This window comes from Balearica regulorum, chromosome 2 (assembly GCF_011004875.1).
Source record: "Balearica regulorum gibbericeps isolate bBalReg1 chromosome 2, bBalReg1.pri, whole genome shotgun sequence".
In the NCBI taxonomy this organism is placed as follows: domain Eukaryota; kingdom Metazoa; phylum Chordata; class Aves; order Gruiformes; family Gruidae; genus Balearica; species Balearica regulorum.
In genome coordinates, this window is record NC_046185.1 from 125,749,935 (window position 1) to 125,772,626 (window position 22,692).

General features: G+C 40.6%; 1 protein-coding gene across 10 annotated transcripts in view; it reads right to left on the reverse strand.

Annotated features, from left to right (window-relative positions):
• RARB (retinoic acid receptor beta) overlaps positions 1–22,692 on the reverse strand; it is a 332,052-nt gene that overhangs the window by 44,021 nt on the left and 265,339 nt on the right. For all 10 annotated transcript variants that reach the window (XM_075745805.1, XM_075745807.1, XM_075745801.1 and 7 more), the window contains one exon: positions 2,245–2,386. In XM_075745805.1, the coding sequence (XP_075601920.1) occupies positions 2,245–2,386 (142 nt within the window). The remainder of the gene's footprint in view (positions 1–2,244; positions 2,387–22,692) is intronic.

A 22,692-nucleotide genomic window follows, 5' to 3' on the forward strand; every position in this document is an offset into this window, starting at 1 on the left:
CCCTCCAACCTGCTATCCCTCTTTCAGTGCCTGTAGTAGTTTGAGATGAAGGCAACTGCCAAAGGGCAATTTCACTCGGTTCACCCAAGGAAACAGGCAGAGCAAAACCTCAGTTCTTGCTGGCAAAGCTCCAGCTGCCCTTTGGGAGAAAACAATCCATCACCTAAAAGGCAGTAAGTCTTTATACTTTACCCTAAGTAACTTTGGTTAACATGTTAGAAATACTGCTGGTATTTCCAAAACATACTCTGATGTGACGTTACAGCATTTAATAAGATTACTACTTCACGTCAGCAATAAAATCCTTAAGAATTCAAGACCAACAAGCTATCAGGTGAGAAAAGTGTTTTTTTCTTTTCCAAAGTGCATCATATTGTTTTATCAAGGAAAAAAACTTAATGTGCACATATATGTATGCCGTCAAATACTCATTAATAAAATCCTCCTCATTCAATCTTACATCTTTGTGCATCTTTGTATTTAGCCTACCTTCTCCTTTACTCCCATAGACTCATAGAATGGTTTGGGTTAGAAGGGACCTTAAAGATCATCTAGTTCCAACCCCCCTGCTGCAGGCAGGGACACCCTCCACTAGACCATGTTGCCCAAAGCCTTGTCACAGTCTCCACTCCAGTAAATCCATACACAAGTATAGATAAACGCACTTCAGGCACACGAGAACTAGAAAACCCAACAAAGACTGTAAAATTGTGGAAATCCTAAGAACCCCTTCCCCCAGTTGCTTGAAACTTGACGTTGGCCCACAATTTCAGATTTCCACAAAAAGGAGTTGGAAACACTGCAAAGTGGCCCTAAAGATATATCTCGTTCTTCCTCTGCTCCTCAACACTCTGAGAGGAGAGGAAGGAGAGGGTGGGAGAGAGAAATAGGATGTAACCAGGAGGGATCAGTGTGACTTTGGGATCTCTTAGGCTTCTGCCCAAGTACAGTGAAGGGAATTACTGTGAAGTGCCACGCAATTCAGGAAGGAGAAATGCTGAAGATGAGAACTAGTTTAAGTTACAGTTCAGTCACAGACATCTCATCAGTGCCAAATTTTTTTTCTCTGGTCTTAAAGTCTCTCCAAGGAACACCTGTGGATGAATAAAAGTAAAGAAGTGGTGTTGGGCAATCTTTCCCCCTCTCTTATGCACACACTACAAACTTCTGTAGTGTTTATTATTGGAATTGACCTACTGAAATCAGGAACATCACTGATAAAGATAAAAACTCTTAACAATCAAACAAATCACTACACTAAAGACTTTTTTGCTACTGCAATCACTCCAATCAAAAATGAGAAAGTTTCAGAAGCGTTACCCCATAAGGATTTGAGAATGGCTTTTTTAGCTAAATTTTCATGATTGACAGGGATATCAATAAACTGGAAAAAGAGAAAAATTGCAGATTTCTACCTAAATATTTTAAAATGTTAATTTAAAGGGCAAACACGAAATTTCTAGAAAAGAAGGGAGAGGAAAATCCTTTGAGTTTTTTGTGCACTTGGCAGCACTTTTACATAATCAAGTTTACTGGCTTTGCAGGTTTAGAAGAGGATTTGCCAGCTTGTTTCACCTTTCAGAAAGGCTCCAAGCAGTAAAAACAGAAGATTCAAGGTCATTATTCCATCAGTTTTGTAAAATGGCATAAACTGGTGCTACTGCTGAAAGAAGGACCTCTGGCACAAGCACCGGCATTGGTGTGAGGGAGAAGGTGTAAGGCTGAAGAAGGCTGCTGCCTGCTGCACAAGAGCCACAGGATAGCCCTCGTGAAATGACAACCTGGGCTGACACCAAGCCCAGCAAAGTCGCAAGTCGGTCCACAGGGCAGAGGGAGGACTGAAACTGAGCTTAAGAAGCCAGTGCCGTTCCCCTTACACCCCTGCCCCAAGAAAGCACTTCTAGAGCAGATGGGAGATAATCCAATCTTAAAGCAAGTATCTGTGGGTTTGTTCTTCTAGAAAACCTGGTGGAATTACCCACTTGTGCATTCTTACACCCACACAGGGTGGCCACACTGTTGCACTACAAGTTCTTAACTGACGGCATTTAGGCTGCAAAGTTAAGGACTCAGAAGTTCGTAAAGTACAGGTCTGAAGTTGTGCACAGAGTTCATACTCCTTTCTCCGCATATGAATGCAGATACTGTCTTCAATCACATAATTGCATAATATTTTTCTCCCTTGGGACTGTCACATAGACGTAGGATATGACAAACAACAAATTGTTTCTGAAGGCAACTTACATTCTTTGGACATTCCCACTTCAAAGCACTTCTGTAGTCTGCAGTACTGGCAGCGATTTCTGGTAACTTTATTGATAACACAGTTTTTATCTCTGTGACACGTGTAAACCATGTTCTTCTGGATACTCCTGCGGAAAAAGCCCTGAAATCAAGAAAAAAAGAAATCAAATAAACTTCTGAGCTTCCCATAACCCTTAGAGACAGGCACTAACATTGCTTTAAAATAACAAAATAAATTCAAAGTTATGGCTGGAGTATGACATCTTTAAAGAATCAGTCTTCTTATAATTTAGTACTGTTTGTGGCAACATAAGACTCATCTCTTAAATAAAAACTAATTAAATAAGGCAACCTAAGTCCAAAATAAACAAAACTAGAACTAGTAACAGCATTCAGGAAATGAAGTCCTAGATTTTACCAAAAAAAAGAAAACCAAAAACAAACCAACAACCCTCAAATAAAAATGGTTTGGGCTTATGGATGTAGTAATGGGTTGGGTAAACAACAGCCTTCCTAACAGACCCACTTGGAGGTCAAACATCCAACACGAACAGCCTCTCTCAGCCTGTCTATTTTGGTTACTGCAGAGATTCTCTAGTTCGAAGGCTGCACGTAAAAAGAGAAATAATTTGAAACCCAGGTTTCTTAGCTGCTGGAACTCCTACAGCAATTAATGAGGCTTCTGCAGGTGGAAGAGTTCCAGCATCAGGTTATTGAGTTGTGAACTTGTAAAAGTTGCCAATTACAGCATTTTTTTCTTATTCAGATACAGCTGTGAAAATAATCAAGTAATTACAATGATCTTGAACAGAATTTAAAGAGAACTAGAGTCTGGTTTGTCCTTAAGGAATGCCATTTGACTGGATTCCTCCTTCAGCAAGTAAAAGAGAGAAAACCAGCCATAAATGGTAAGGTTAGCTGGCATGGAAAAAAAGGCAAAAAACAAGTTAATTTCTTTATCTGCACTAAAAACTAAGCTTTAGATAATATCATATAATAATGAAGAAAAAAAAAGAGGATTACTTTAAGCATTTTAGAGCTCAACCCACAGATATTCAGCTAAAGTATTTCTGCAAGAGACATTTGGAAATTTGACAGTACTATTTAACCTTCTCACTCAGATTTTGAAAATAATTTCAGCAAGCACTAGGGTCAAATTGGTCAAATTTCAGTCAACATCGTAGCATTACGGAAGAATAGTTAGCAATTTAATATTTGTTGGAGGGCTTGAGAGGTTAAAACTCTTCAACCAGCCACATGTTTACACCCTACAGGGAAGTGGTAAACTTGATGCCACAGACGATAGCTCTGTGCCCACAATGCATTTGTCTCAAGATGCAATCATGGCAAGCTATAAAATTGGCTGTCCTGGAAGCACTCACCAAGATATGCGAGTAGTTCAAAAGCCAAAAACCCTATCGTTCAGAGTTAACTGGGAGAGTTTCTGGCCATACGATCAGGGAGTGGTAGGGCAGGCACAGTCAGTAAGGGCTGGTCATAAATTCCTTGCACACCCGACATGCTATAGATGCTAATGTTATGAAAATACCTCAAATTCACTCAGAACTGAAAAATGCCTCCTTAATCACGTAACCCCTGGCAATAGTTTTCTGCAGCTCTTGCACAGGCAAGCCTCATCCTGAGGTTAGCTCCTCCAAGTTAGAAGATACTTAATATTACCATCAAAAAGGTAAATAAAAACTCTTCACTTCTTTCTTTTCCTTAAGCTACTGGACACAGAAGAAGAATTTAAAGCTATTTGTTTAGACAATTAAACTCTTTTAAGTTATCAATAAGACTGCTATTTTATATTCCACACTTTTGATCATTAATGAATCTCTGCAATGGAAAGTATAGCGAGGGTGTGTATGTTTATTTACTTGATGAGAAGAAAATTTATGGTAATGCTCACTTGCTACTTTCCTGCTTTGACATTCCCCTAATCACGATGCCCAGCTCTGCAGTAATTGCTGATGATGCTAACTAGAACAGTGAGGAGTCTATGGCATCTATTTTGGTTTAATTCAACAGACAGAAAGTGTGAGCTGTGCACTCAGTGGTCACCCAACACAGGGAAAAGAGGAAATAGCCTCCTCCAAATACACCTGTACTTCACCAAAATATAACCAGTAGCTAATGGTACCCACTGATTGATCAGTTGTTCTGATAGGTAGATGCAGGTTCCGCATCCTTTTAACCTAGGGTTTAGTTACAGCCCATCAGGAAGGAAAGCAGAGGAGGCTCAGTCCTTAGTTGACCACACACCCAACAGGAAAAGGTGATCCAACTTCTGCAGACAGCAAGTACAAGGCATTCATGAACTCATTACTAATATAAAAGGCTTAAGAAGAACAAACTCAGAAAAAGCAGATCTCCAGGTCAAAGCGAAGACCATTTCTTCAGCAGCCTAGCCTCCCCAAGCAATGTCCTACACAGAGTGAAAGCTCTGGAGGAGGATATTAATTGTGGAAGCTTAAAAAGTGATTTGTAAAACAACAGCCTAACACCTGTATTTGATTTTCTTCCTGGAGCTACTTATGAAACTGAAAGAAAAATGACCTTGTTTACATGAAATATGCAAGTGAAAAAAGGTATAATGTGGTCCTGCTCAAAACTAAGGACCTGTTTCTCAACAGCATGTTAGTGCCCAGTCCCCACTATTCTTCCCTAAAACAACACTGGGATACTATTTTTACCAGGGTTTGTGGCAAGCTCATTTTAAAACCTCAGCAATATGTCACCGAAAAGATTTCATCTTTAAATTTTCCTCCAGACAGGTAGTAAGAAAAATGACCAGATTATGAATACCGTTTTGTTTCTTTGCATACAAACCCCAAACCAAAGTCATCACAGGGAGTGACAGGAGTCCAAGCACCGGCGGGTGAGGAGCATTTGCTGGGCGCTGGGGCTGTATTTCTCCAGCCGCCTCTGTAAGCCTGGCGTTTTGGGTGGCACTGCAAGCAGGGCCACACTCAGAAACATTTCCTAAATCTAACACTGGGCTAAAAAACCCCACAGCGTCTTGTCTATCCCTCTGCAGGGGGTTTGGACCTCACCTGCTTTGGTTACCTGCAGCTCTGCAGCGAGAGAAAACCCTGCAGGACACAGCGATGGGCAAAGCGGGCGCTTGCTGCCCGATTAAACTGAAAAGCACATTTAAATCATTTCAAGGCTGGGTTCCAGATAGCAACAGTATAATACACTGGCCTGTTGACTAAAAATAGCAAAGTTAGAAGCAAGCCTAAGTTTTCTTCCAAGTGCTTTTTGTCAAATGATTTCCATCTGATCTCACAACTCCAACAGTTACTTCAAAAACCAAGAAAATCCGAGTGTGACCTAACCTTAAGAAGTTGTCAGAAACTTCAGAGACAGCAAACCACCACTGCTTATAAATTAATCAACTTCTAGCCCCTACTGGCTCTTGGAAAACAAAGTTACTATTTATTGTAATACATTCACCTCAAAAGGAGTCTGTCTGTCTGAATATTTACATGAGCAATTTTTGATGCAAATATTTTAGCATCCTCTCCAAATTAACACCCTGTGATGGGAGATGAGACACTCCTGTGCCAAAACCAAGCATAAATGATTCTTTGTAATTTAAAATGCCTTATGAATATTAAAAAAAAACATTCTGTGAGACATAAAGCATTACTGTCACACATAATTGTTTTCAATAGCACCTACAAAGTACTTGAACTTAGAGTAAGCTACTGAAGACCCATCAGGAACAGTGATTTGCTCCAATATTCCTTTTATCCACGACTTTTGACAGGAACATGGATCTTGTGTTTTTATTTTAGCGAAGACAAACAAAGCTTTGCAGAAATCACACTTATGAATTAATTCCATCTTTCTGAGCTGCTTTTATCAGCATCCTTTACACAAAGCATTTTGGACAAACGTTTCAATTTTTAATCTCATCTTTTCTGAGCATCATGCCACGCTCCTCCCAGGCCCACCAATCTTGTTATCTTAATGGATGACAGATAGAGTATCACTCTGACCATGCCACATTAGGCGTCCTCATTTACTGAGTGCAAGGAAAAAACGCTGAGTATAAATTATTCAGAAACTATTGTATCAGCGTGTGTTCTCTGAGTATCCACCACTGGCAGAGCAGACAGATTATTTTTCACTTTTAATTGTGTTGATATCTTATCCGCTGCACTGAAAGCAGAGTGTGATACGTGAAACCATATGTATCAAGCAGCAAATAAACCCAGTTTACTAGGTCTATTGCTTAGAACTAAGTAAGCTATTTAGTCAATCTAACTTCAACACGATGCCAAAAAAACCCACCTCATTTCAGAGAATATTAACTATTTCAGTAATGTTTTGAATGCTGTTATGCTGCTGGTTATCTGAATAGAAAGGAGCTCATTAAGGATGAACCCTCAAAATAATGTTAAGTGTTTAAGCCTATGAAGTCTTACAGAATTGTTAGCACGAACTGCCATCCTTATATATCTGACAGGAAATCTATACAACTCCCTCTCCTTCACTGTCCAGTTGATTTTGGCAAGTTAGATGATTTAGAGCTCAAGTTATGCACATCCCATGAAGAGATGGATCATTTGATCTCAACAACATCTTAAAAATATTTTGCCAGCATAGGTCATGCCAAATCTTATTTGCAGATGTAGTGGGCTTACAAGTTGAAAACTTGCACTGCAAGCCAGGGACAGGGTAATCAGCAGAGAAGGGCTATTGCGAGCTCAATCTGTTTGAACAGCCTGCTGGGTTCATCTGGTTCAGCTTTGATTACCCCCAAATACGGGCAGCCAGCTATGACTCCTGCAGATTGAGAGGCCATTCTTTGGTAAATTTGCAAAATAAGCTTCTGAGTGAAGTGCATTGTTACTTTATCGTAAAAGAAACAAAAGAGTAGGAAGGACTTTTCTGTGGTACAGTTTATCAGTCATTTATAAACCCTGACTGAGCTTTGAAGGGAAAGATAAAACCCAGCAACAACCAAAAAGAAAATCCAGCCCAGAACATACCCAAAACCTCTGCCATTAGCTTTACTCTGAAATAGCGGCTGTACAAATACATACCTTTTTACAAAACAAATCTGTTCGTGATGCATAGCCTCTTTTCAATCTATTTATTTTAATCATTCAAGTTACCCTCTATCCTAAATAATCCTGTAAAACATATTTAGGCAAGGTAAAGACCCCGTTCCTGCTCTCTCTGGAGCATCAAGAGACCTTTAAGGTCTCTCTCAGTGATGAGATCTGCACAAAACTACTTTGCTCTGTGTCCAGGGAATTGCCCAGGTATGTTCATGAACTGAATGTGGTTTGCAGTATTTTTATTACAGGTGGAAGCAAGTCAAGGAACAAAAAACCCCTTCTTCACAAAGTCCTGGTAGGATCGGCAGTCAGGTTAGGGCAGAGACACAATTTTTTGTTGTTAACCAGGAATATTTGCTCTGAAAGGCTTTGATAACACACAGTCTTGCAACTGGAGTTGCGTTGAAAGGCTTAGGAAAGACCTAAAAGTCCCAGCATATGCTGTTAAGTGAGTCCGTACAGTGGAAAAGACACTGTAAAATGGCTGCAGCCACAACATGAGACCCAACAAGTAATGAAAGCTGCCAAAGCAGCTATCTGAAAGGAAGCTAAAATGAGCATATTCCCAGTTGCACAGCACTTTTCCGGGATGTCTGCACTGTCTATCACGCTTTGGAAGTCACGGCTTGCAGAATAAACAAATTAATTGTCTGACATTGTGGCTGGAAACCACCGCCGGCACAAAATGGAAGCAGCTACAACAATAAGTAGAGGAAGGCTTGCTGCCAGGAAGCAGGGAAATTGTGCTGATGATGTATGTCAGGGCAGGACAGGCAGATCTTTGCAAAAACAAACGAATAAATGCTGGTTAACGTCAATAGCTTGTAGAGAGCACCTAGAGATGCCAGCTGCCCGGCAGCAGAAAGGCTGGGACCAGCCCGCCCTGGGAAATGCTCTGGGTTTGTCTGTCGTTGCTATTATTTCCAGCAGAAACTCTCTGCTCGCCATCCACGTTTCATCTCATCTAGTCATTTATTCCACAGATGAAGAGCAACCGAAATCTTCCATGGCTGAAGAAACCCAAATTTGTTACCAAACCCAGGGTGTTTTGTTGTTTGTTTGGTTTTTTTTTAAATCAACAGAACTCAAAACACTTCATCAAAATAAGCAGGCTCCCTCATTTCTTAGAAAAAAAGGCCCAGAGGACAAGGACAGGCAGATGAGGAAGGTGTCACCCTTCCTTAAGCTACCAAAATGGGGACGCTCATCTGCAACCCCAAAAAATTCTCCAGCAAAGACAGAGCAGGCCATACTTGATAAATCCTAATAGTTTCTAAGGTGAAAAAACTCTTAGGGCCCTCAGAGGGCAAGAAAATTTTGACGACAGAGCTTGAAGGAAGTTATTCATGGAGCTACTAATGCCAATTAGCCACCGGTGAGGCTGGAAACAAATCCTATTTTTCACGGTGCCCCATGCCAACATATCTTCTGATTCCACAAACCTTGGCCTAATGTTAAAAACATGCCATAAACCATCAAAATGTTGTTTTTTTTTTTTCTAGGGAGCATGAATCACTTCCGCTGGTCACCTGGCAGAGAGGCAGCCACCAACACAATGGAGGAGATGCGTTCAGTCGGCTGCAAATCTGCAACTGGATTTCTCCAGCAAGAGTACCATAGCATCCCTAAGACTATGCATGGATTTCTCCACAATTTTGATTTTCACTGAACTCCTGACCTTTTTAGCAAACATGTCAAAGTCTCCAGACAGAACAGTCATCACCTTGAAACAATATGTGAGGGAAAAGAACGGCTGAGATCTTCTTCTCCACTTCAGTTATTTAAACAGAGGAAGGCACTGGTATGCACTTCCATCTGCTTTCTTCAAATTAAAAAAAAAAAAAAAAGGAGATGAAATGTATACAATTAAAAAGTTACAGTTAACTTCCTTTCAGTAATGTCTGTAGGATGATTTTTGGCCTGCTAGGAAACTCCAGATGGGAAGAGTAATGAATATAATTTAATATGAATAACAGGAGATCAAAGAAACGCTTTTCCGAGTTGCAGCATACTGAGTTATTTCACACAGTTCAATGGAGAACTCAGGAATGAATTATTGTATTTTCCAATTTTTTTATATTTTTGTTTATGCAAATCAATTCCCTTTAACCCAATTTGTGGAGGACCAGACCTACAACCCAATAAAACCATAAAATGTCACTAGGATGGTCATACAACTGGCTAGCACTTATCCAAAAGGCTACATGTTGTTAACTGCTCATCGTTTTTTTCCTCTCTTCCCCTCCAGTGCCTCAGGATTTATACCACCAATTAAGACAATAATGAGTGCCCCAGGTTGACCTCCCAGGAGCAAGAATTAATTACGCGCAGTATTTCTTCGTAAAGAATGACACTTTTCCAAACCATTTATGTAGCTGCTCTCTTGCATGGAAGCACGGTATCAGGAAAGACCTTCCAAATTGTTATCCCCCAAATGTATGACTGATTTTGGTTTACGCTCTTAATTTGGGTCTCTGCTTTTATCCATTGGGTTTTTGGATGGTTGGAGCAGGGGGACCATCTCCCAAGGACAATGTCATAATTTTACTAGACATACAATCATAGAATCGTTTTGGTTGGAAAAGAACCTTAAGATCATGGAGTCCAATTGTTAACCTAGCACTGCCAAGTCCACCACTAAACCATGTCCTTAAGTGCCACATCTAAACGTCTTTTAAACACCTCCAGGGATGGTGACTCAACCACTTCCCTGGGCAGCCTGTTCCAATGATTGATAACCCTTTCAGTGAAGAATTTTTTCCTAACATCCAATCTAAACCACCGCTGGCACAACTTGAGGCCATTTCCTCTCATCCTACTGCTTTTTCCTTGGGAGAACAGACCAACACCCACCCAGCTACAACCTCCTTTCAGGTAGTTGTACACACATAGGGTTTTTTTGCACAGAGCTAGAAAGGAAAGACACTAAGCAACAGCCACTCTAACAAAAGTAGTAGACCTCCTAGTAAAAACAAACAAAAAATCCCTGCCAAGTTATACCCGTGCAGTGACACGCAGATTCCTGCAGCAGGCAGGACAAGGAAAAGATTCATGTTAGCTATGCAATTACTATGCTGCAATTACTTGTAGCAGTCTCTCAAATTAGCCTCTCTGTTTAGCTGCTGGCAGAGATGGAAACATGTGAAGAGGAAAGGGCAAGCTCAAACAGAAACCTACATGGGAGAAAGAAGTTATGTGCACGCTCCGAGGAAATTCTCCGTACAGGCAGGCTTTGCATCCTCCTCCTCCTCCCCTCCCAGCCTTCACCACAAAGGCTTGCAGAGTTCCCGCACATATTTGGCACCACAGTTATTTATCAGAAGAGGTACGGGGACTTTCATAAATTGTCAGCCAATATAAAAATCCCTGCATTTCTGCACCATCTGAAATTTATAGAGGCGCTAGTTTCTAACCCACCATCAGCGACCAAATGTTTACAGCTCAGCTGAAATAATAATGCAAACTATGCCACAAATATTTATATATGCCTGCAAGCTGGCTGAAGCGCAATTCCCCTTGCTCTAGCAGAGAGATTCGCACAGTTTGCACGCACAGCCAGCTGTTCCCTGCTCCCTCCCCAACCCACTCGGATCTGACGCAGCACCCCAGCCTGAGCCCGGCTGGCTGGGTGGGTGCCTGTGGGTGCTGGCCCAGCACCCACTGCCAGGACAGCTGGCTCCGGCCGTGCCACAGCACAGTTCCTGCTTGTCTTCAAGACCCATCATGTTTCTATCCTCTTTGTCTGACCTGCGAGGAGTTTTAAAAATGTGCCCGATCTGCAGCTGAGAAGTTGTTTCTGAGGAGGGATGAAGTGACATATGAAAACAATGCAGAAAGCAACCCAAAAATATTCAGAAGAAATAACCTGACATAAACATGCCAAAATAAACCAGATGTCTTGAGCATTATGCTTCCTGGTACATTTTTCAGGTATCCATCTGAATGGCTCATCAACACACACTCATTATCTCCCCACAATTTTTTTTGCTCTTAGTTTTGACAATTGATCTCTAAACAAATATGTTGTATCAGATCTCTTGAAATCCGGCAAGTAATACCTTGTACTTACTACTTTATGCTACACTCTCATTCCCCCACATTCAGTGACAAAGAAACTCTGCTAACGCAGAACTACCCACTAAAACCTTGTAAAATGTAGAGTTTAGTGAAACTCGGATGCCTGGAAACTAGAAAACAGAGTTCAAGTAAACACCCAGAAATATGCAAGTCTGGCTCTCTAGTACTGGCAGTAGTCAAGGAAAATTACCTTTCCATACTGCAGCTGAAACTCATTACCGAAGGCGACAGCAGAGGGATGAGTTGGAGCTGGACCAGCTTGGCAAACTCACCACTTTTAAGAGTGAGATGGTGGCCATACCACTCTGCCCGGTTCCCATACACAAAGTACACATGGTCAAAATGGTCAAAATGGTCAAAATGGTCTCAGCAACATGGAAAAGCAGGCTGGAAAAGGTGGGTGAAAGGTAGTCTGTGCCAGTACAAGGGATTAGCAACTGCACGAAGAGCCAGAGGAATCGACTGACTAGTTCCTCCAAGCAATAAGGACTCTTAAGGTAACACTGATTGGAGATATGTATCTTATTGCAAACACCGATGCTGAAAAAGCATCACACAAATGTAGTGCTGCCTCCACCTTGCCCGGTGTTGGGCACCACTGTTCATTCAGCCAAGCTGTAGGGGAAGCAAGGGAGACTCTGGGACTGGGCAACTTTGAGGACGAGAGAACATGACCTTTCAGAGATGAGTGAATGAACTGGGGCTGATTAATCTACCACAGGAAAATCTTAGCAAGATGTTTTCCTGTTTTTTCCCTCCCCTGCCAGACTTTAATCAATGGCCAGATTCAAGCACAGAGCTCATATAATCACAAGATGATCATTCTTTCAGTTTACGAAAATCACATGGACTTGGAGTAAGATAGAAGTTCTTTTTAGTTGGCTCATCTCAGCTCCTGGGTGCTGTGCTTGCATGTCTCCTGTTCACCTAACACTCTCTTTTTCTTTACTTTTAAAAAAATATATAGTTTTCACTTTTCTTGCTGTGCATGTAGCAGTTGCTGTGCATCACTATGGATACCTGTGGACTGGTTAAGACCATCTGCAGCAGCATCTGAACAACGCCTTGATCCCCCAATTAAAAAAAAAAAAAAAAATTGGTAGCGCTCACTCATTTAAAAAAACAATGGGCTGCAGAGCTTTCTCTGAAATGCTGTGCTTAAATCTCCCTAAATGTGGAGCACTGCCACTCTTTTGGACAAGCAGAAAGAACATGAGGATCACAGCACACTCTTGAAGCGAAGACCTAATGATTTCCACGTATTTATCATAGGTGCACAGGGTTTCAAATCAAGCCAAGCACCCCGGAGACGGGGAAGACCTCTTCCCTGTTGGGAAAATTCATCTGGAGAGCAGCCAGCCGGGACACTCACGGGAGGAGTGAACAGTAGCCCATCGGAGTGGCTGCTCCATGGCTATAAATCTCTGCTTTCCCTGGTAAGTGCCTGGGAGGAGGGAAGAGGGAACCAGCCACAGCTGACAGTAATGGGTCCCATTAAATTGTCACTTTTAAAGAAATTCTGAAATGGGAACAAACTTGCTTTGTAAGCATTTGATCAGTCTCCCTGCGGCCAGGTGACGGCAGACCCTGCTCACGTGCCATGGCTGGGGGCTGCTGGCTCTCCCCTCCAGCGCTGCAAGGGTCCCCAGCTGTCACTGAGGTTTGCTATAGCTGGAGTCAATCCGCCAACTGCATTTAGAACCAACCAAATCTACATTTTTTGGCACTACTTGCAACTGCCATTTCACCTTCTAATTTCTGTATCCGTTATTCTAGACAGAGGACTCAGAAACAATATACCTTCTCGCCTTTAAACATAGGTGTTATGACACAGGTTTTATTGCATAGTAACTTTTCCCACTAAAATATATTAAATGAGAAATTTTAAGCACGGCCAAGTGAAATCATAAGGGACTTTATACACAAAAAAGTCCTTCTACTTCTCAGCTGTCTCCTGAATTGAGCTGTGGAAATTGTGGGGACTCCTGCGTATTATCAAAGGGAAGAACAATTTCTAAGTAGGGACCCTGAATATTTGGCAGATCAGCTGCAGTAGTATACCAATTAAACAGTTACTATACCAATGCACCAAAACTACTGATTACAGAATTGGATGCATGGCTTCTTTTAACGCTACAAGAAGTTTTTATAACTGGAGTACTGAGCTGCACAGATGTCACCCCTAGAGGTGTCTCCTTGTATACCAGGGGAAGTTCCTCTGTGTGGTGGGTCAGAATAACATAAAATAGGAAGAAGAACACAACATGTATGTCCTTTACATGGAACTCAAGACACAATGTATCTGTACTTAAAGCCTACAGTAAAATCCAGATGCAAAGTGGGAAAGACAGGCACATGGGTATAATCTTAACTTTAGCAGTTTCTGATTTTTACAATGGCTACTCAAAAATTGAAAAGTTTTTTTAGTAAGGCATTTGGATTTGTTTTATTGGGGGAGAAAAAGAAGAATGTATACAATAAACAAATTGAAGAAAGAATCTGTAAATAAAGCTGATTGTCTTGGAAATAACAAATCTTGGAAAATTATATCCAATTGTCTTTCCTGCCATAGCACAAGACTGACATTTCAAGAAGGGCAGCTCTGCAAAGCTGAACAGCTCTCGGACCCATGCTGCAAATTCAATTGCACTCCATTTCCAGAAGAAGCTAAAGAAAATACCCCGTTAGGAAACTTCCTCAAAGGAACACTTCATTTGGGATTAGAAAGGACCTCTGTTTCCATTAGCAGGTCAGTCAGTAAGCACAGAGAGCAATGGAAGGTCACTTTCCAAGGCCAATGAAAAGTATTTCTGCAAATTGGGAAGCTGACCACTTGTGAACTGGGTGATGGTTTACAACAACCAGAAAATATAGCTAGGTGTATCTTTCAAAATAAATTCAAAATAAGTATCAAACAAAGAACATCTGAACATCTACTTAACGTGTAAGTGAACAGAACTAGGTACTGGATAATTCCATTTTGTACACTTAAGGAAAACTCTTAATTTTGGATTTACTTCTCTAAGACATGCCAGTCAGAAAATCTTTAAGTACTTGTTAAGAAAAACGCAAACTACAATTGAAAAAGATGCCTAAAGCAAACAGTGACCCCAACCATCTCACCCGCACGGAAGCTACCACTCAGCCAGAACCACACTCAGCAAACTATTCTACTCCCTCTTTCTTCCAGGGAAAACAGTGCACTTTCTTGTGGGGTCCAGCAATCTAAATTCAACAGATCAATTGCGTGTATATCCTTCTCTATCAATGTCTCATTAACCAGTTTCTTTTTAAAAAGTTTGAGTCAGAAAATGAAAGCTAGTCCATTGTAATTTTACACATCACTAATTGCTGTTCAGTAAGCATAAATAAACATGGCATAGTATAAAAAAAAGAGGTACCCTATTATTAAAAATATAAAATCTCAGAGTATTTAATTTTTGAGATGTTTGCTCAGATATCTATATTTCCTTATCTGCTGAATTATATCTGCAAGCAGTACTTTTAAAGATCTTATTATAAAATGGTGTATCAAACATGGTGGAAAGCTGCATTTTTTCCTACACTGTAACAACCTCCTGGGTGCACACAGGGACAGCCTGTACTCCACATGTATAATTAAAGGCCACATGTGGTCCAAACTAATGGAGAGCTATGAAATAGATTGATAAGATGAGAACAAAATAAAAGGCTTTCCTCCCTCTCTAGTGAAGAAAATTGAAAAAGTAAAATCCATTAGAACCTAGTTACAGAAAAATAAAAACACACTCCACATCCAATGCATGCAAACCAAGGTTCTCAGCAGGCAAGCGTACCAGCCGGAATCGCAGCCCACCTGCTTCTGACATCTCTGGTCAGTACGTCATGACGTGATTTGCATAGACAGCACTTTTACATGTACATAAAATTTACTTAATTCTGTTGAAGCTGTTGCAAACCATGTGCACGTTACTGATCAGGTGCGAACCTCAGGTCTCTCAGCCATCTGCTAATAAGCCACAACAGCAATGGGCCAGTGAAAGTTGGACAGAAATGTGACAAACACATCTACAAGGACTCTTCAGTACCTACCTTGGTGCGAGAAACCATGATTCAACTCCAATAACAACAAGGACATACATATATAAATTTGAAGTTTCTTCTTTTTATGGTGTGTATTCGCAGGTATAGAAAGGAATAGACACTGCCAGAAGAGTAAGACTCAACAATTTTAGTTTAATAATAATAATAATAATGAAAAATCTGTAGCTATTATGGACTGGTTACTGGCCAAAGACCCTGAAAAGATATGCAAGGTCAGCAGGCATGAAGGCTACATCTATATTAGGAAATGCTCTTGGGGACAGCCATGGGCACTACTGCTGGCTGACGTGCGATGGGAAAAGTCCACAACTACATGAGTTAACTCCTTCGGCCTCCAAAACGGGACAGCTGCCTCCAAACCGGCTACAGGAGACGGGCGCATGCAGGAGAAGCGCTAGTTGGTACAACCAGAAACCTTCCAGATACACAGCACGGCAAAGCAGTACCCCAAAACGGGGCTGGTCACCGATGCACCATAGAGTCTGATGCTGCTGTTCTTTTTTGAGAAAGATTTCACTGATGGTGTTGGGAATTCTGCAGGAAAAGGGAGTGCAAGATTTATTCCAGACAATTATATGTCACTATTTGACAGCTTATGCTAAATAAGAGAGTAGTGTCCAGTTCCTGTTTCCACATGACATTAAGCCCTTGTGCTCACAAATAACTGCAGCAGCGTGGCTAGCACAGTTAGAAAGTAATTTGGGATAATCTTTGCGCTTTCATAGCACTGGCATCACTGCCATAAATAAATTAAAATAATTAGTAAAAATGATGATTCTTGCAGCTTAAGATGAACCTCCGGTCTATGTCTGAGGGCAACAGGCAGGATAAGAGGAAGATTAGCTGTGGATGTATGTGACATACCCCACTACAGACACTGCTGCTCTTTGTCCGTCTTGGTTCCAGAAGCCCAGTGCAGGGGAGCAGCAAAGGTGTAATCCACAACATGGGCCCAAAGCACTGGAAATCAAATATGGCATTCAAACGCACAACATGATTTTAATTTTTATTATCTATCATAGTTGGTAATTTTTTTTCTTCATTTCATGTCATTCACACAACACAGAAAAGACATTTTAAAATATATGGTAACACAAAATTTTTGCTCCTGACCCCATCTATTTCATCATTTTTACTTGGTGTCAGTGGACTTCCAATAAATATATGCTTCCCCATCCTTAAAAAATTTGAAATAAATTCAGTATTTGGCAAAAGTTTTATCTTCCAAACACAAAGAAAAATTAGTTAACAGCTTACTCAAACACAGATACCAGCTTTTCAAAGTACACCTTGCTTTCCTTTTTTTTGGCCATTTAAAACCTAAAATCTCAAAACCAGCATTAAAACAACCAGGTCCTCCTCTGATAGTATGAAATATATAAAACCTCCAGGTTTTCATTACCACATTTAAATCAGTTGCAACTCATTTAGTGTGTTTCTGCATATGACGCTGCTTTCTGCAAATGAAAAAGTGCTTACAGTTTAAGATCAGATGATATTAATAGTATGCAGAAATGTATCTCAAAATACATTTTTCACCTTATGAAAAACGATTGTTGATTTAGCTGAACCTAGGAGCAATTTTCCATGATTTGAGGAATTTTTCATAGCTGTGCATGAACGGCAGCATGCATCTCTACTGCTGGCACTGTCACTTACTAATACAGCTTATATGGAGACGAATACAGCTTGATCATTCAAGCTGGTCTATGTTTTTCTTTGAACCAATAGAAGCTTTTAAAATTGCATTGCTGCAAACAATATTACTTCTTTCCCTGATACAAATCATACTGTGCACATATTTTCAACTTTGCATTTCTTACTTTTCTTTCAGTTGTAGGTGATTAAAACATACCAGGAAAACAAAGCCAAATAAATATACAGAGTACTAGTTAGCTGTTTTTTGTGAAGTTTGTTTTTATTTTTTAGTGCTAGGGAACCGAGAAAATTCTATGCCTGGATCCTTAATTTCCTACATAAATATAGGCTTAAATATAATTACATTATAGCTAGAAGCTAAATGTGCAATAGTGGTGTTATCAAAAAGAACTGCTGCTAAAGATCCCTCTACAATCCCAGAACTGCCTAAGAAAATGCAAATCTGTTCTCACATGATGGAAGAGGCATTACTACAAGAAAAAGGCATCTGTCCTGAAGGACGCTGTTCCAATAAAGGGAACTCTGCTATGACAATCCCTAAAATATTTTAGGCCACTCGTCAACATTTCTTGCAGACCAAAGCTTAATATCCTTGCCATCAAACTTCAAATAAATAAATAAAATCAAAACCAGTTCCACTCTCTGTCAGCAGCATTTTGTAAATCTGTTGTTGACTGATGCTCATCATGGATTCACGTCCCACAACCCTCTCAGTGTCCAGAGGGACATAACCGTGGGGGCATCATGGAGAACAATAACACAGCTGTGCTTTGGGCACCCAACCCGATGGCTCATGGGGACAGGCTGCTCTGCAGGGTGACCCAGCGTGGATCTAGTTTAGATTCTCTGAATCAGCGATCAGAGGAGCTCCTCTCTCCTCACTGAATGCAGAGAGAGCCCAGTCTTCAAAGTTAGGCAACTAATTTTGGGCCTCAGGTTGAGTAATAGGCCTGCCTCCCACTGTAAGCAAGTAAGATAAAGCTGTAACAAAATGACAGCTTTTCTCCCAAGCTGAACATCCACATGGATCAGCAAATCTGGACAAAGCAAAACCTGTTTCATTTTCTCTCTTTTTTCTTTTCTTCTCTTTTCCTATGTGCATCTTATCTTTTTTGTGAGAGTCAGTCCTACAGAATTATCGACCTAAATTTCAAGGTTCATATCAATGTCTATTTTCTGTATTGCTTAAAGTCTTTGTAATAATAATAATAATAAAAAAATCAAGGCAGGAAGGTGTCAAACAACTAGACATATTTTCATAGCTGAAGACCTTTGAAAATATATTAAATGGGGCTACCTTTTTAATTTAATGATCCCACATTAGACATGATTTTATATGAAAACTGATGGAAGGAAAGCTATTCTTTTACGGTAAAAGCCAACCTGGGATCACTCGGTATTGCAGTAGATGTATCTACATTTTTGTCCGTTAGCATCAACAACAGGCAGAGAGGCACCTTGATCATTCAGACAAAACTGCTGGACCATAAACCTACTCTCATACATGCTGTGCTGTCTTCTCTCCTGAAACTGCTCCAGGCATCTTTGCTGCCCACCGAACTCAAGCCAGGAATCCGGGGAGGACTGCCAGCAGAGGAATGCCGTCTTTTAAACGCCCAGAACAAGGGACAAGGCTTTCAGACACAGCTGAAGCTGCCAGAACACCAGCTTCTCCTCCTCGCCCACACAATGATGGCATTGTGTGGGGAATCCAGCCCACTACACTCAGTCTCCCTTTCTGCAAACCCGGCTACAATGACGAGTCAAGTCAGGACCAAAGAGCTGAGCTTCCGGTGACAGCCAGCCCTATAACCACTTGTACCAGCTGGATAAATCCAAGTTGCTCATTTTGTATGGAATTTGTTTGCGTGTGATCTAGCAACACCCAGAGACCAGGGGAGGGGGAAAAAAAGAAAAGAAAAGAAAAGAAAAGAAAAGAAAAGAAAAGAAAAGAAAAGAAAAGAAAAGAAAAGAAAAGAAAAGAAAAGAAAAGAAAAGAAAAGAAAAGAAAAGAAAAGAAAAGAAAAGAAAAGAAAAGAAAAGAAAAGAAAAGAAAGAAAAAAAAAAAAAGACTTCAGAAGTCTTTAACTGAGGTCATGAAACACATGAGTAGATTCCAAAACCCGCCTCTGAAATGCCACACGGTTTACAAAATGGAAAAGTTGTAAATAAGCTGAATATTGTCAATGTATTGTATTTTACACATAAAAAGATGGACTGGCTCTGGAATTTTTCTTACAAAATAAAAGTGCACAGTGAAGATCAGTTTGGTTTTGAGATTCTAATACGTACACAAAGCCATTGACAGGCTATGATGCACATAAGCCTTTTGCAGCGTAACGCCCAGAAATAAACACAAAGCCAAGATTATTTTTTTTTAAAAACAGTTTAAAACACAAAAAAAATCCTGACTGCTGAACTCAACTGACCAAATGGAGAAAAGGCTCAGGATATCAACCTTCTGTAAGCTCCCAAATTTCAAATTTGGAAGCCAGGAAGTTAGGTATTCTAAATCTATAATCATAAATAAAATTTTCAGCATGAACATACTAGAATTAGAAAAAAAGATAGCTTAAAGACTAATAAATCAAAACAAGCCACAGTGGAGCACATTACTGGTGACTCTGGTAATAAGACAGAAGGATCATTTTAAAAAGGGCCGCTTAGAATACCAAGAAAGAGAAATTGTTTGGCAAAGGAGGTCAGGAGGTTGTTCCCAGGTACCCAAAAGAATAAGGTCCAAGGATGACAGCAAGTGGGGAAAGGGGAACGAAGGACAGGAGAAGGGACCAAATGAAAATCTAACCACCACATGAGAAAACCCCGGCAAGGATTTGAACGATGAAGGCAGCTAAGGCAGATTCTGGAGGAAAAAGGACAACGCAATGCTGCAGATGAGAAATGATGTCACCGTAGCATGAAAAACTGAAAAACTCCACACCATGACATTACAGTTGGTGATGTTGCAAAGACAGAGGACGGAAATTTCTGTCTTTGTGAATTCTGTGCCCAAGGTAGCAGTGAGGCGAGCAAGAGGGCAGACCAGGGAAAGGTGGCAGGGGAGAAAGTCTATGATGGGGGCAACTTTGGAAATCATCCAGGGCTGGGTGACAGTTTAGGGAAGATAAAATTTTCAGTGCAGTTGTTCCCAAATCAAGCATCACAGTCATAATCACAATCCACAGCTCCCCAAGGGCTCATGGCTGGAAGGGTCCATTCCACACTTTATGAACAGAATATTGCCATGACTCCCTACTGGTCTACCATAAAACAGGACAGTAGCTGATGCTTTTGAGAGAGAAAACTAAAGAACTGAACCTCAGGGAAAAGCATCAGGAAGCGGATAAAGAGCCATTTAAGGAGACACTGAATAAACAGTAAGCAAAGTAGTAGGAGAATCTAAAGAGCCCTGAAAGGCAGGAAAAAGAAAGCCTGCTGAATCAAAGGCAGTCATCAACCCAAAACCTGGAGGACAGAAAACTGTCCCTTTGCACTAGACAGAGACTGCTAATGATCACTGTGACAGCACCTCCACTGGAGCTCAAAGCAGAAAGGCAAAGGAGAAGGAAGCAGAGAGAACTAGAAGACCAAGGGAGAGCGAGCACAGAAAAACAAAAGGAATGGGGCCCTAATTAGATAAATATGATGTGAGCAGAGTTTTCCATTCATGTTTCCCTTGAGAAACAAGACTGCCAGGAGTTTGAAGGGAAAGGTAAATGAGTCAGAAAGGAAAAAGGAAAAGACTTGAGAAAAGGACCTCAGCAAAGGGAGGTACAATTCAGGAGGAAAAAGGAATGCATTTAAGGTTTAACATCACAGAACAGAGATTGAAAATCAGGTGAAAAAAGAAACGGTGGAAATAGGAGTGAGGAAAGAGAAAATGGCAACAAGGTCAGAGGAAAAGAGGAAAAAAAGAGAATTAATACTTGATTCAGCTGATAGTTTAGCCTAGTTGCTTATGGAATGAGCTCTGTGTAACCCGGCTGTCAGTAAGTGAGGATGCCTCTCCCCATCTCAAAAGCTTCTGAACACACTGGTCAGCTTCAGTGAAACTCCAAATCAACGAAAATTAAGTTCTTTGAAACTGCATAGAGATGTGTATTCAGGTAAAGGAGAAATAAGTTTGTGTTTCCTAACTAGGTGAAAGGCTGTAACATGAATTCTCTTCCTTATTATTGTTCCCTGATTCACCAGAGAATCAGCATGAAACTCCAGCTTCACACTGAGCAGAAGCCTTCAGTGAAACATAGGCTGTCTAATAAACCCAGGTTAACCAACTGAAAGGCAAAAATCCAAGGGGACAATGCTTCCCCAGTGGCAGTGCTCAATGCTCAGTGCTTATTTAAACTTGCAAAGTAACAGGCTAAATTTTTGTAAGAAGTCTAGAGACAGAGAGAAGCATAAAGAACTGATATTGGGAACCAAGGGTGAAGGTAGATGAGTACAGGCAGGAGCCTGGATGGTTAGAAATAAGAAGTACGAGGTGGCAGCTTTCTTATGGTACAGGACCAGGAAACGAGTGTGAGAAAGCAAGTGTACAGCAAAGAAAAAATACAGGAAAGAAAAATAAACCAAACAGTCCAAAAGGGCTCAAGAGAAAAGGGTAATGTTCTTCAAAGAAAGAGTAGAAACTGGCAATGTAGAGGTTTCTGAGGCTGTCTCGAGTGTTGTGGTCACATACTGCTGTCATCCAGCCCACTACTTCTGTTGATGTGAAAGCTCGGGTAACTTTCAACAGCAAATGTAGTTCATGACTGTCCACCAAAGGGATCACTGGTTGACTCAGTGGTCTCATCATGCTCTTTGCCAGTTTCTGGCACTCACTAAGGAAGTTGAATCAATCAGTGGAAGAGATTAATAAAATCCTAGTCCAACCTGTTGAAGAGCTAGTGTCACTAACCCAAATATTACCAGTCTCAAGCAGCCAAGTTACTGCTTTGGAATCTTGTTATTTCTTACAGAGTGACAGGTTTTGTATGGTTTTGTTTTGGTTCTTTTCTTTTCCTTTCTTTTCTTTTCCTTTTAACAGTAGCTATCGCTGAGTGCTGAATTACCCCATCTTACAAATCAGCAAATAAGTGAATATGATTTTTTTTGTTGTTGTTGAATAATGGCTAACACACTGCAAGATGGATTTCTTCATGTATTTCGACAAGCGTGGTCTGTCTTTAATTATTTATAAAAATCCTTTGCAGTATGCCAATAAAAGCCCTATAGTATATTTTTGCATATTTTTCAAAAATAATGAAGTCTTAGGAACATGTGACCTTTCTGCCACAGCGTGCAATTACGTCTGTGCTTAGAGGGAACATGTGGGTGAGCAAATGACACCACAATTCGTGTGTTAGCATCTGAGTATGATGAGATTTCCTATTTAATGAAATCAGCTACAAGATATTCTTACCATAGCTCTTCCTAACAGACACTTAAATTTCAATAGTTTTGTGCATCTAAAAGAAAAAAAATACGGAGATGATATCCAAGGAAAACTTCAACCCCAGAAAGAGATTCTAAAACTGAGGTGAGCTTAAATAGTTACTTTCAATACTTCAGT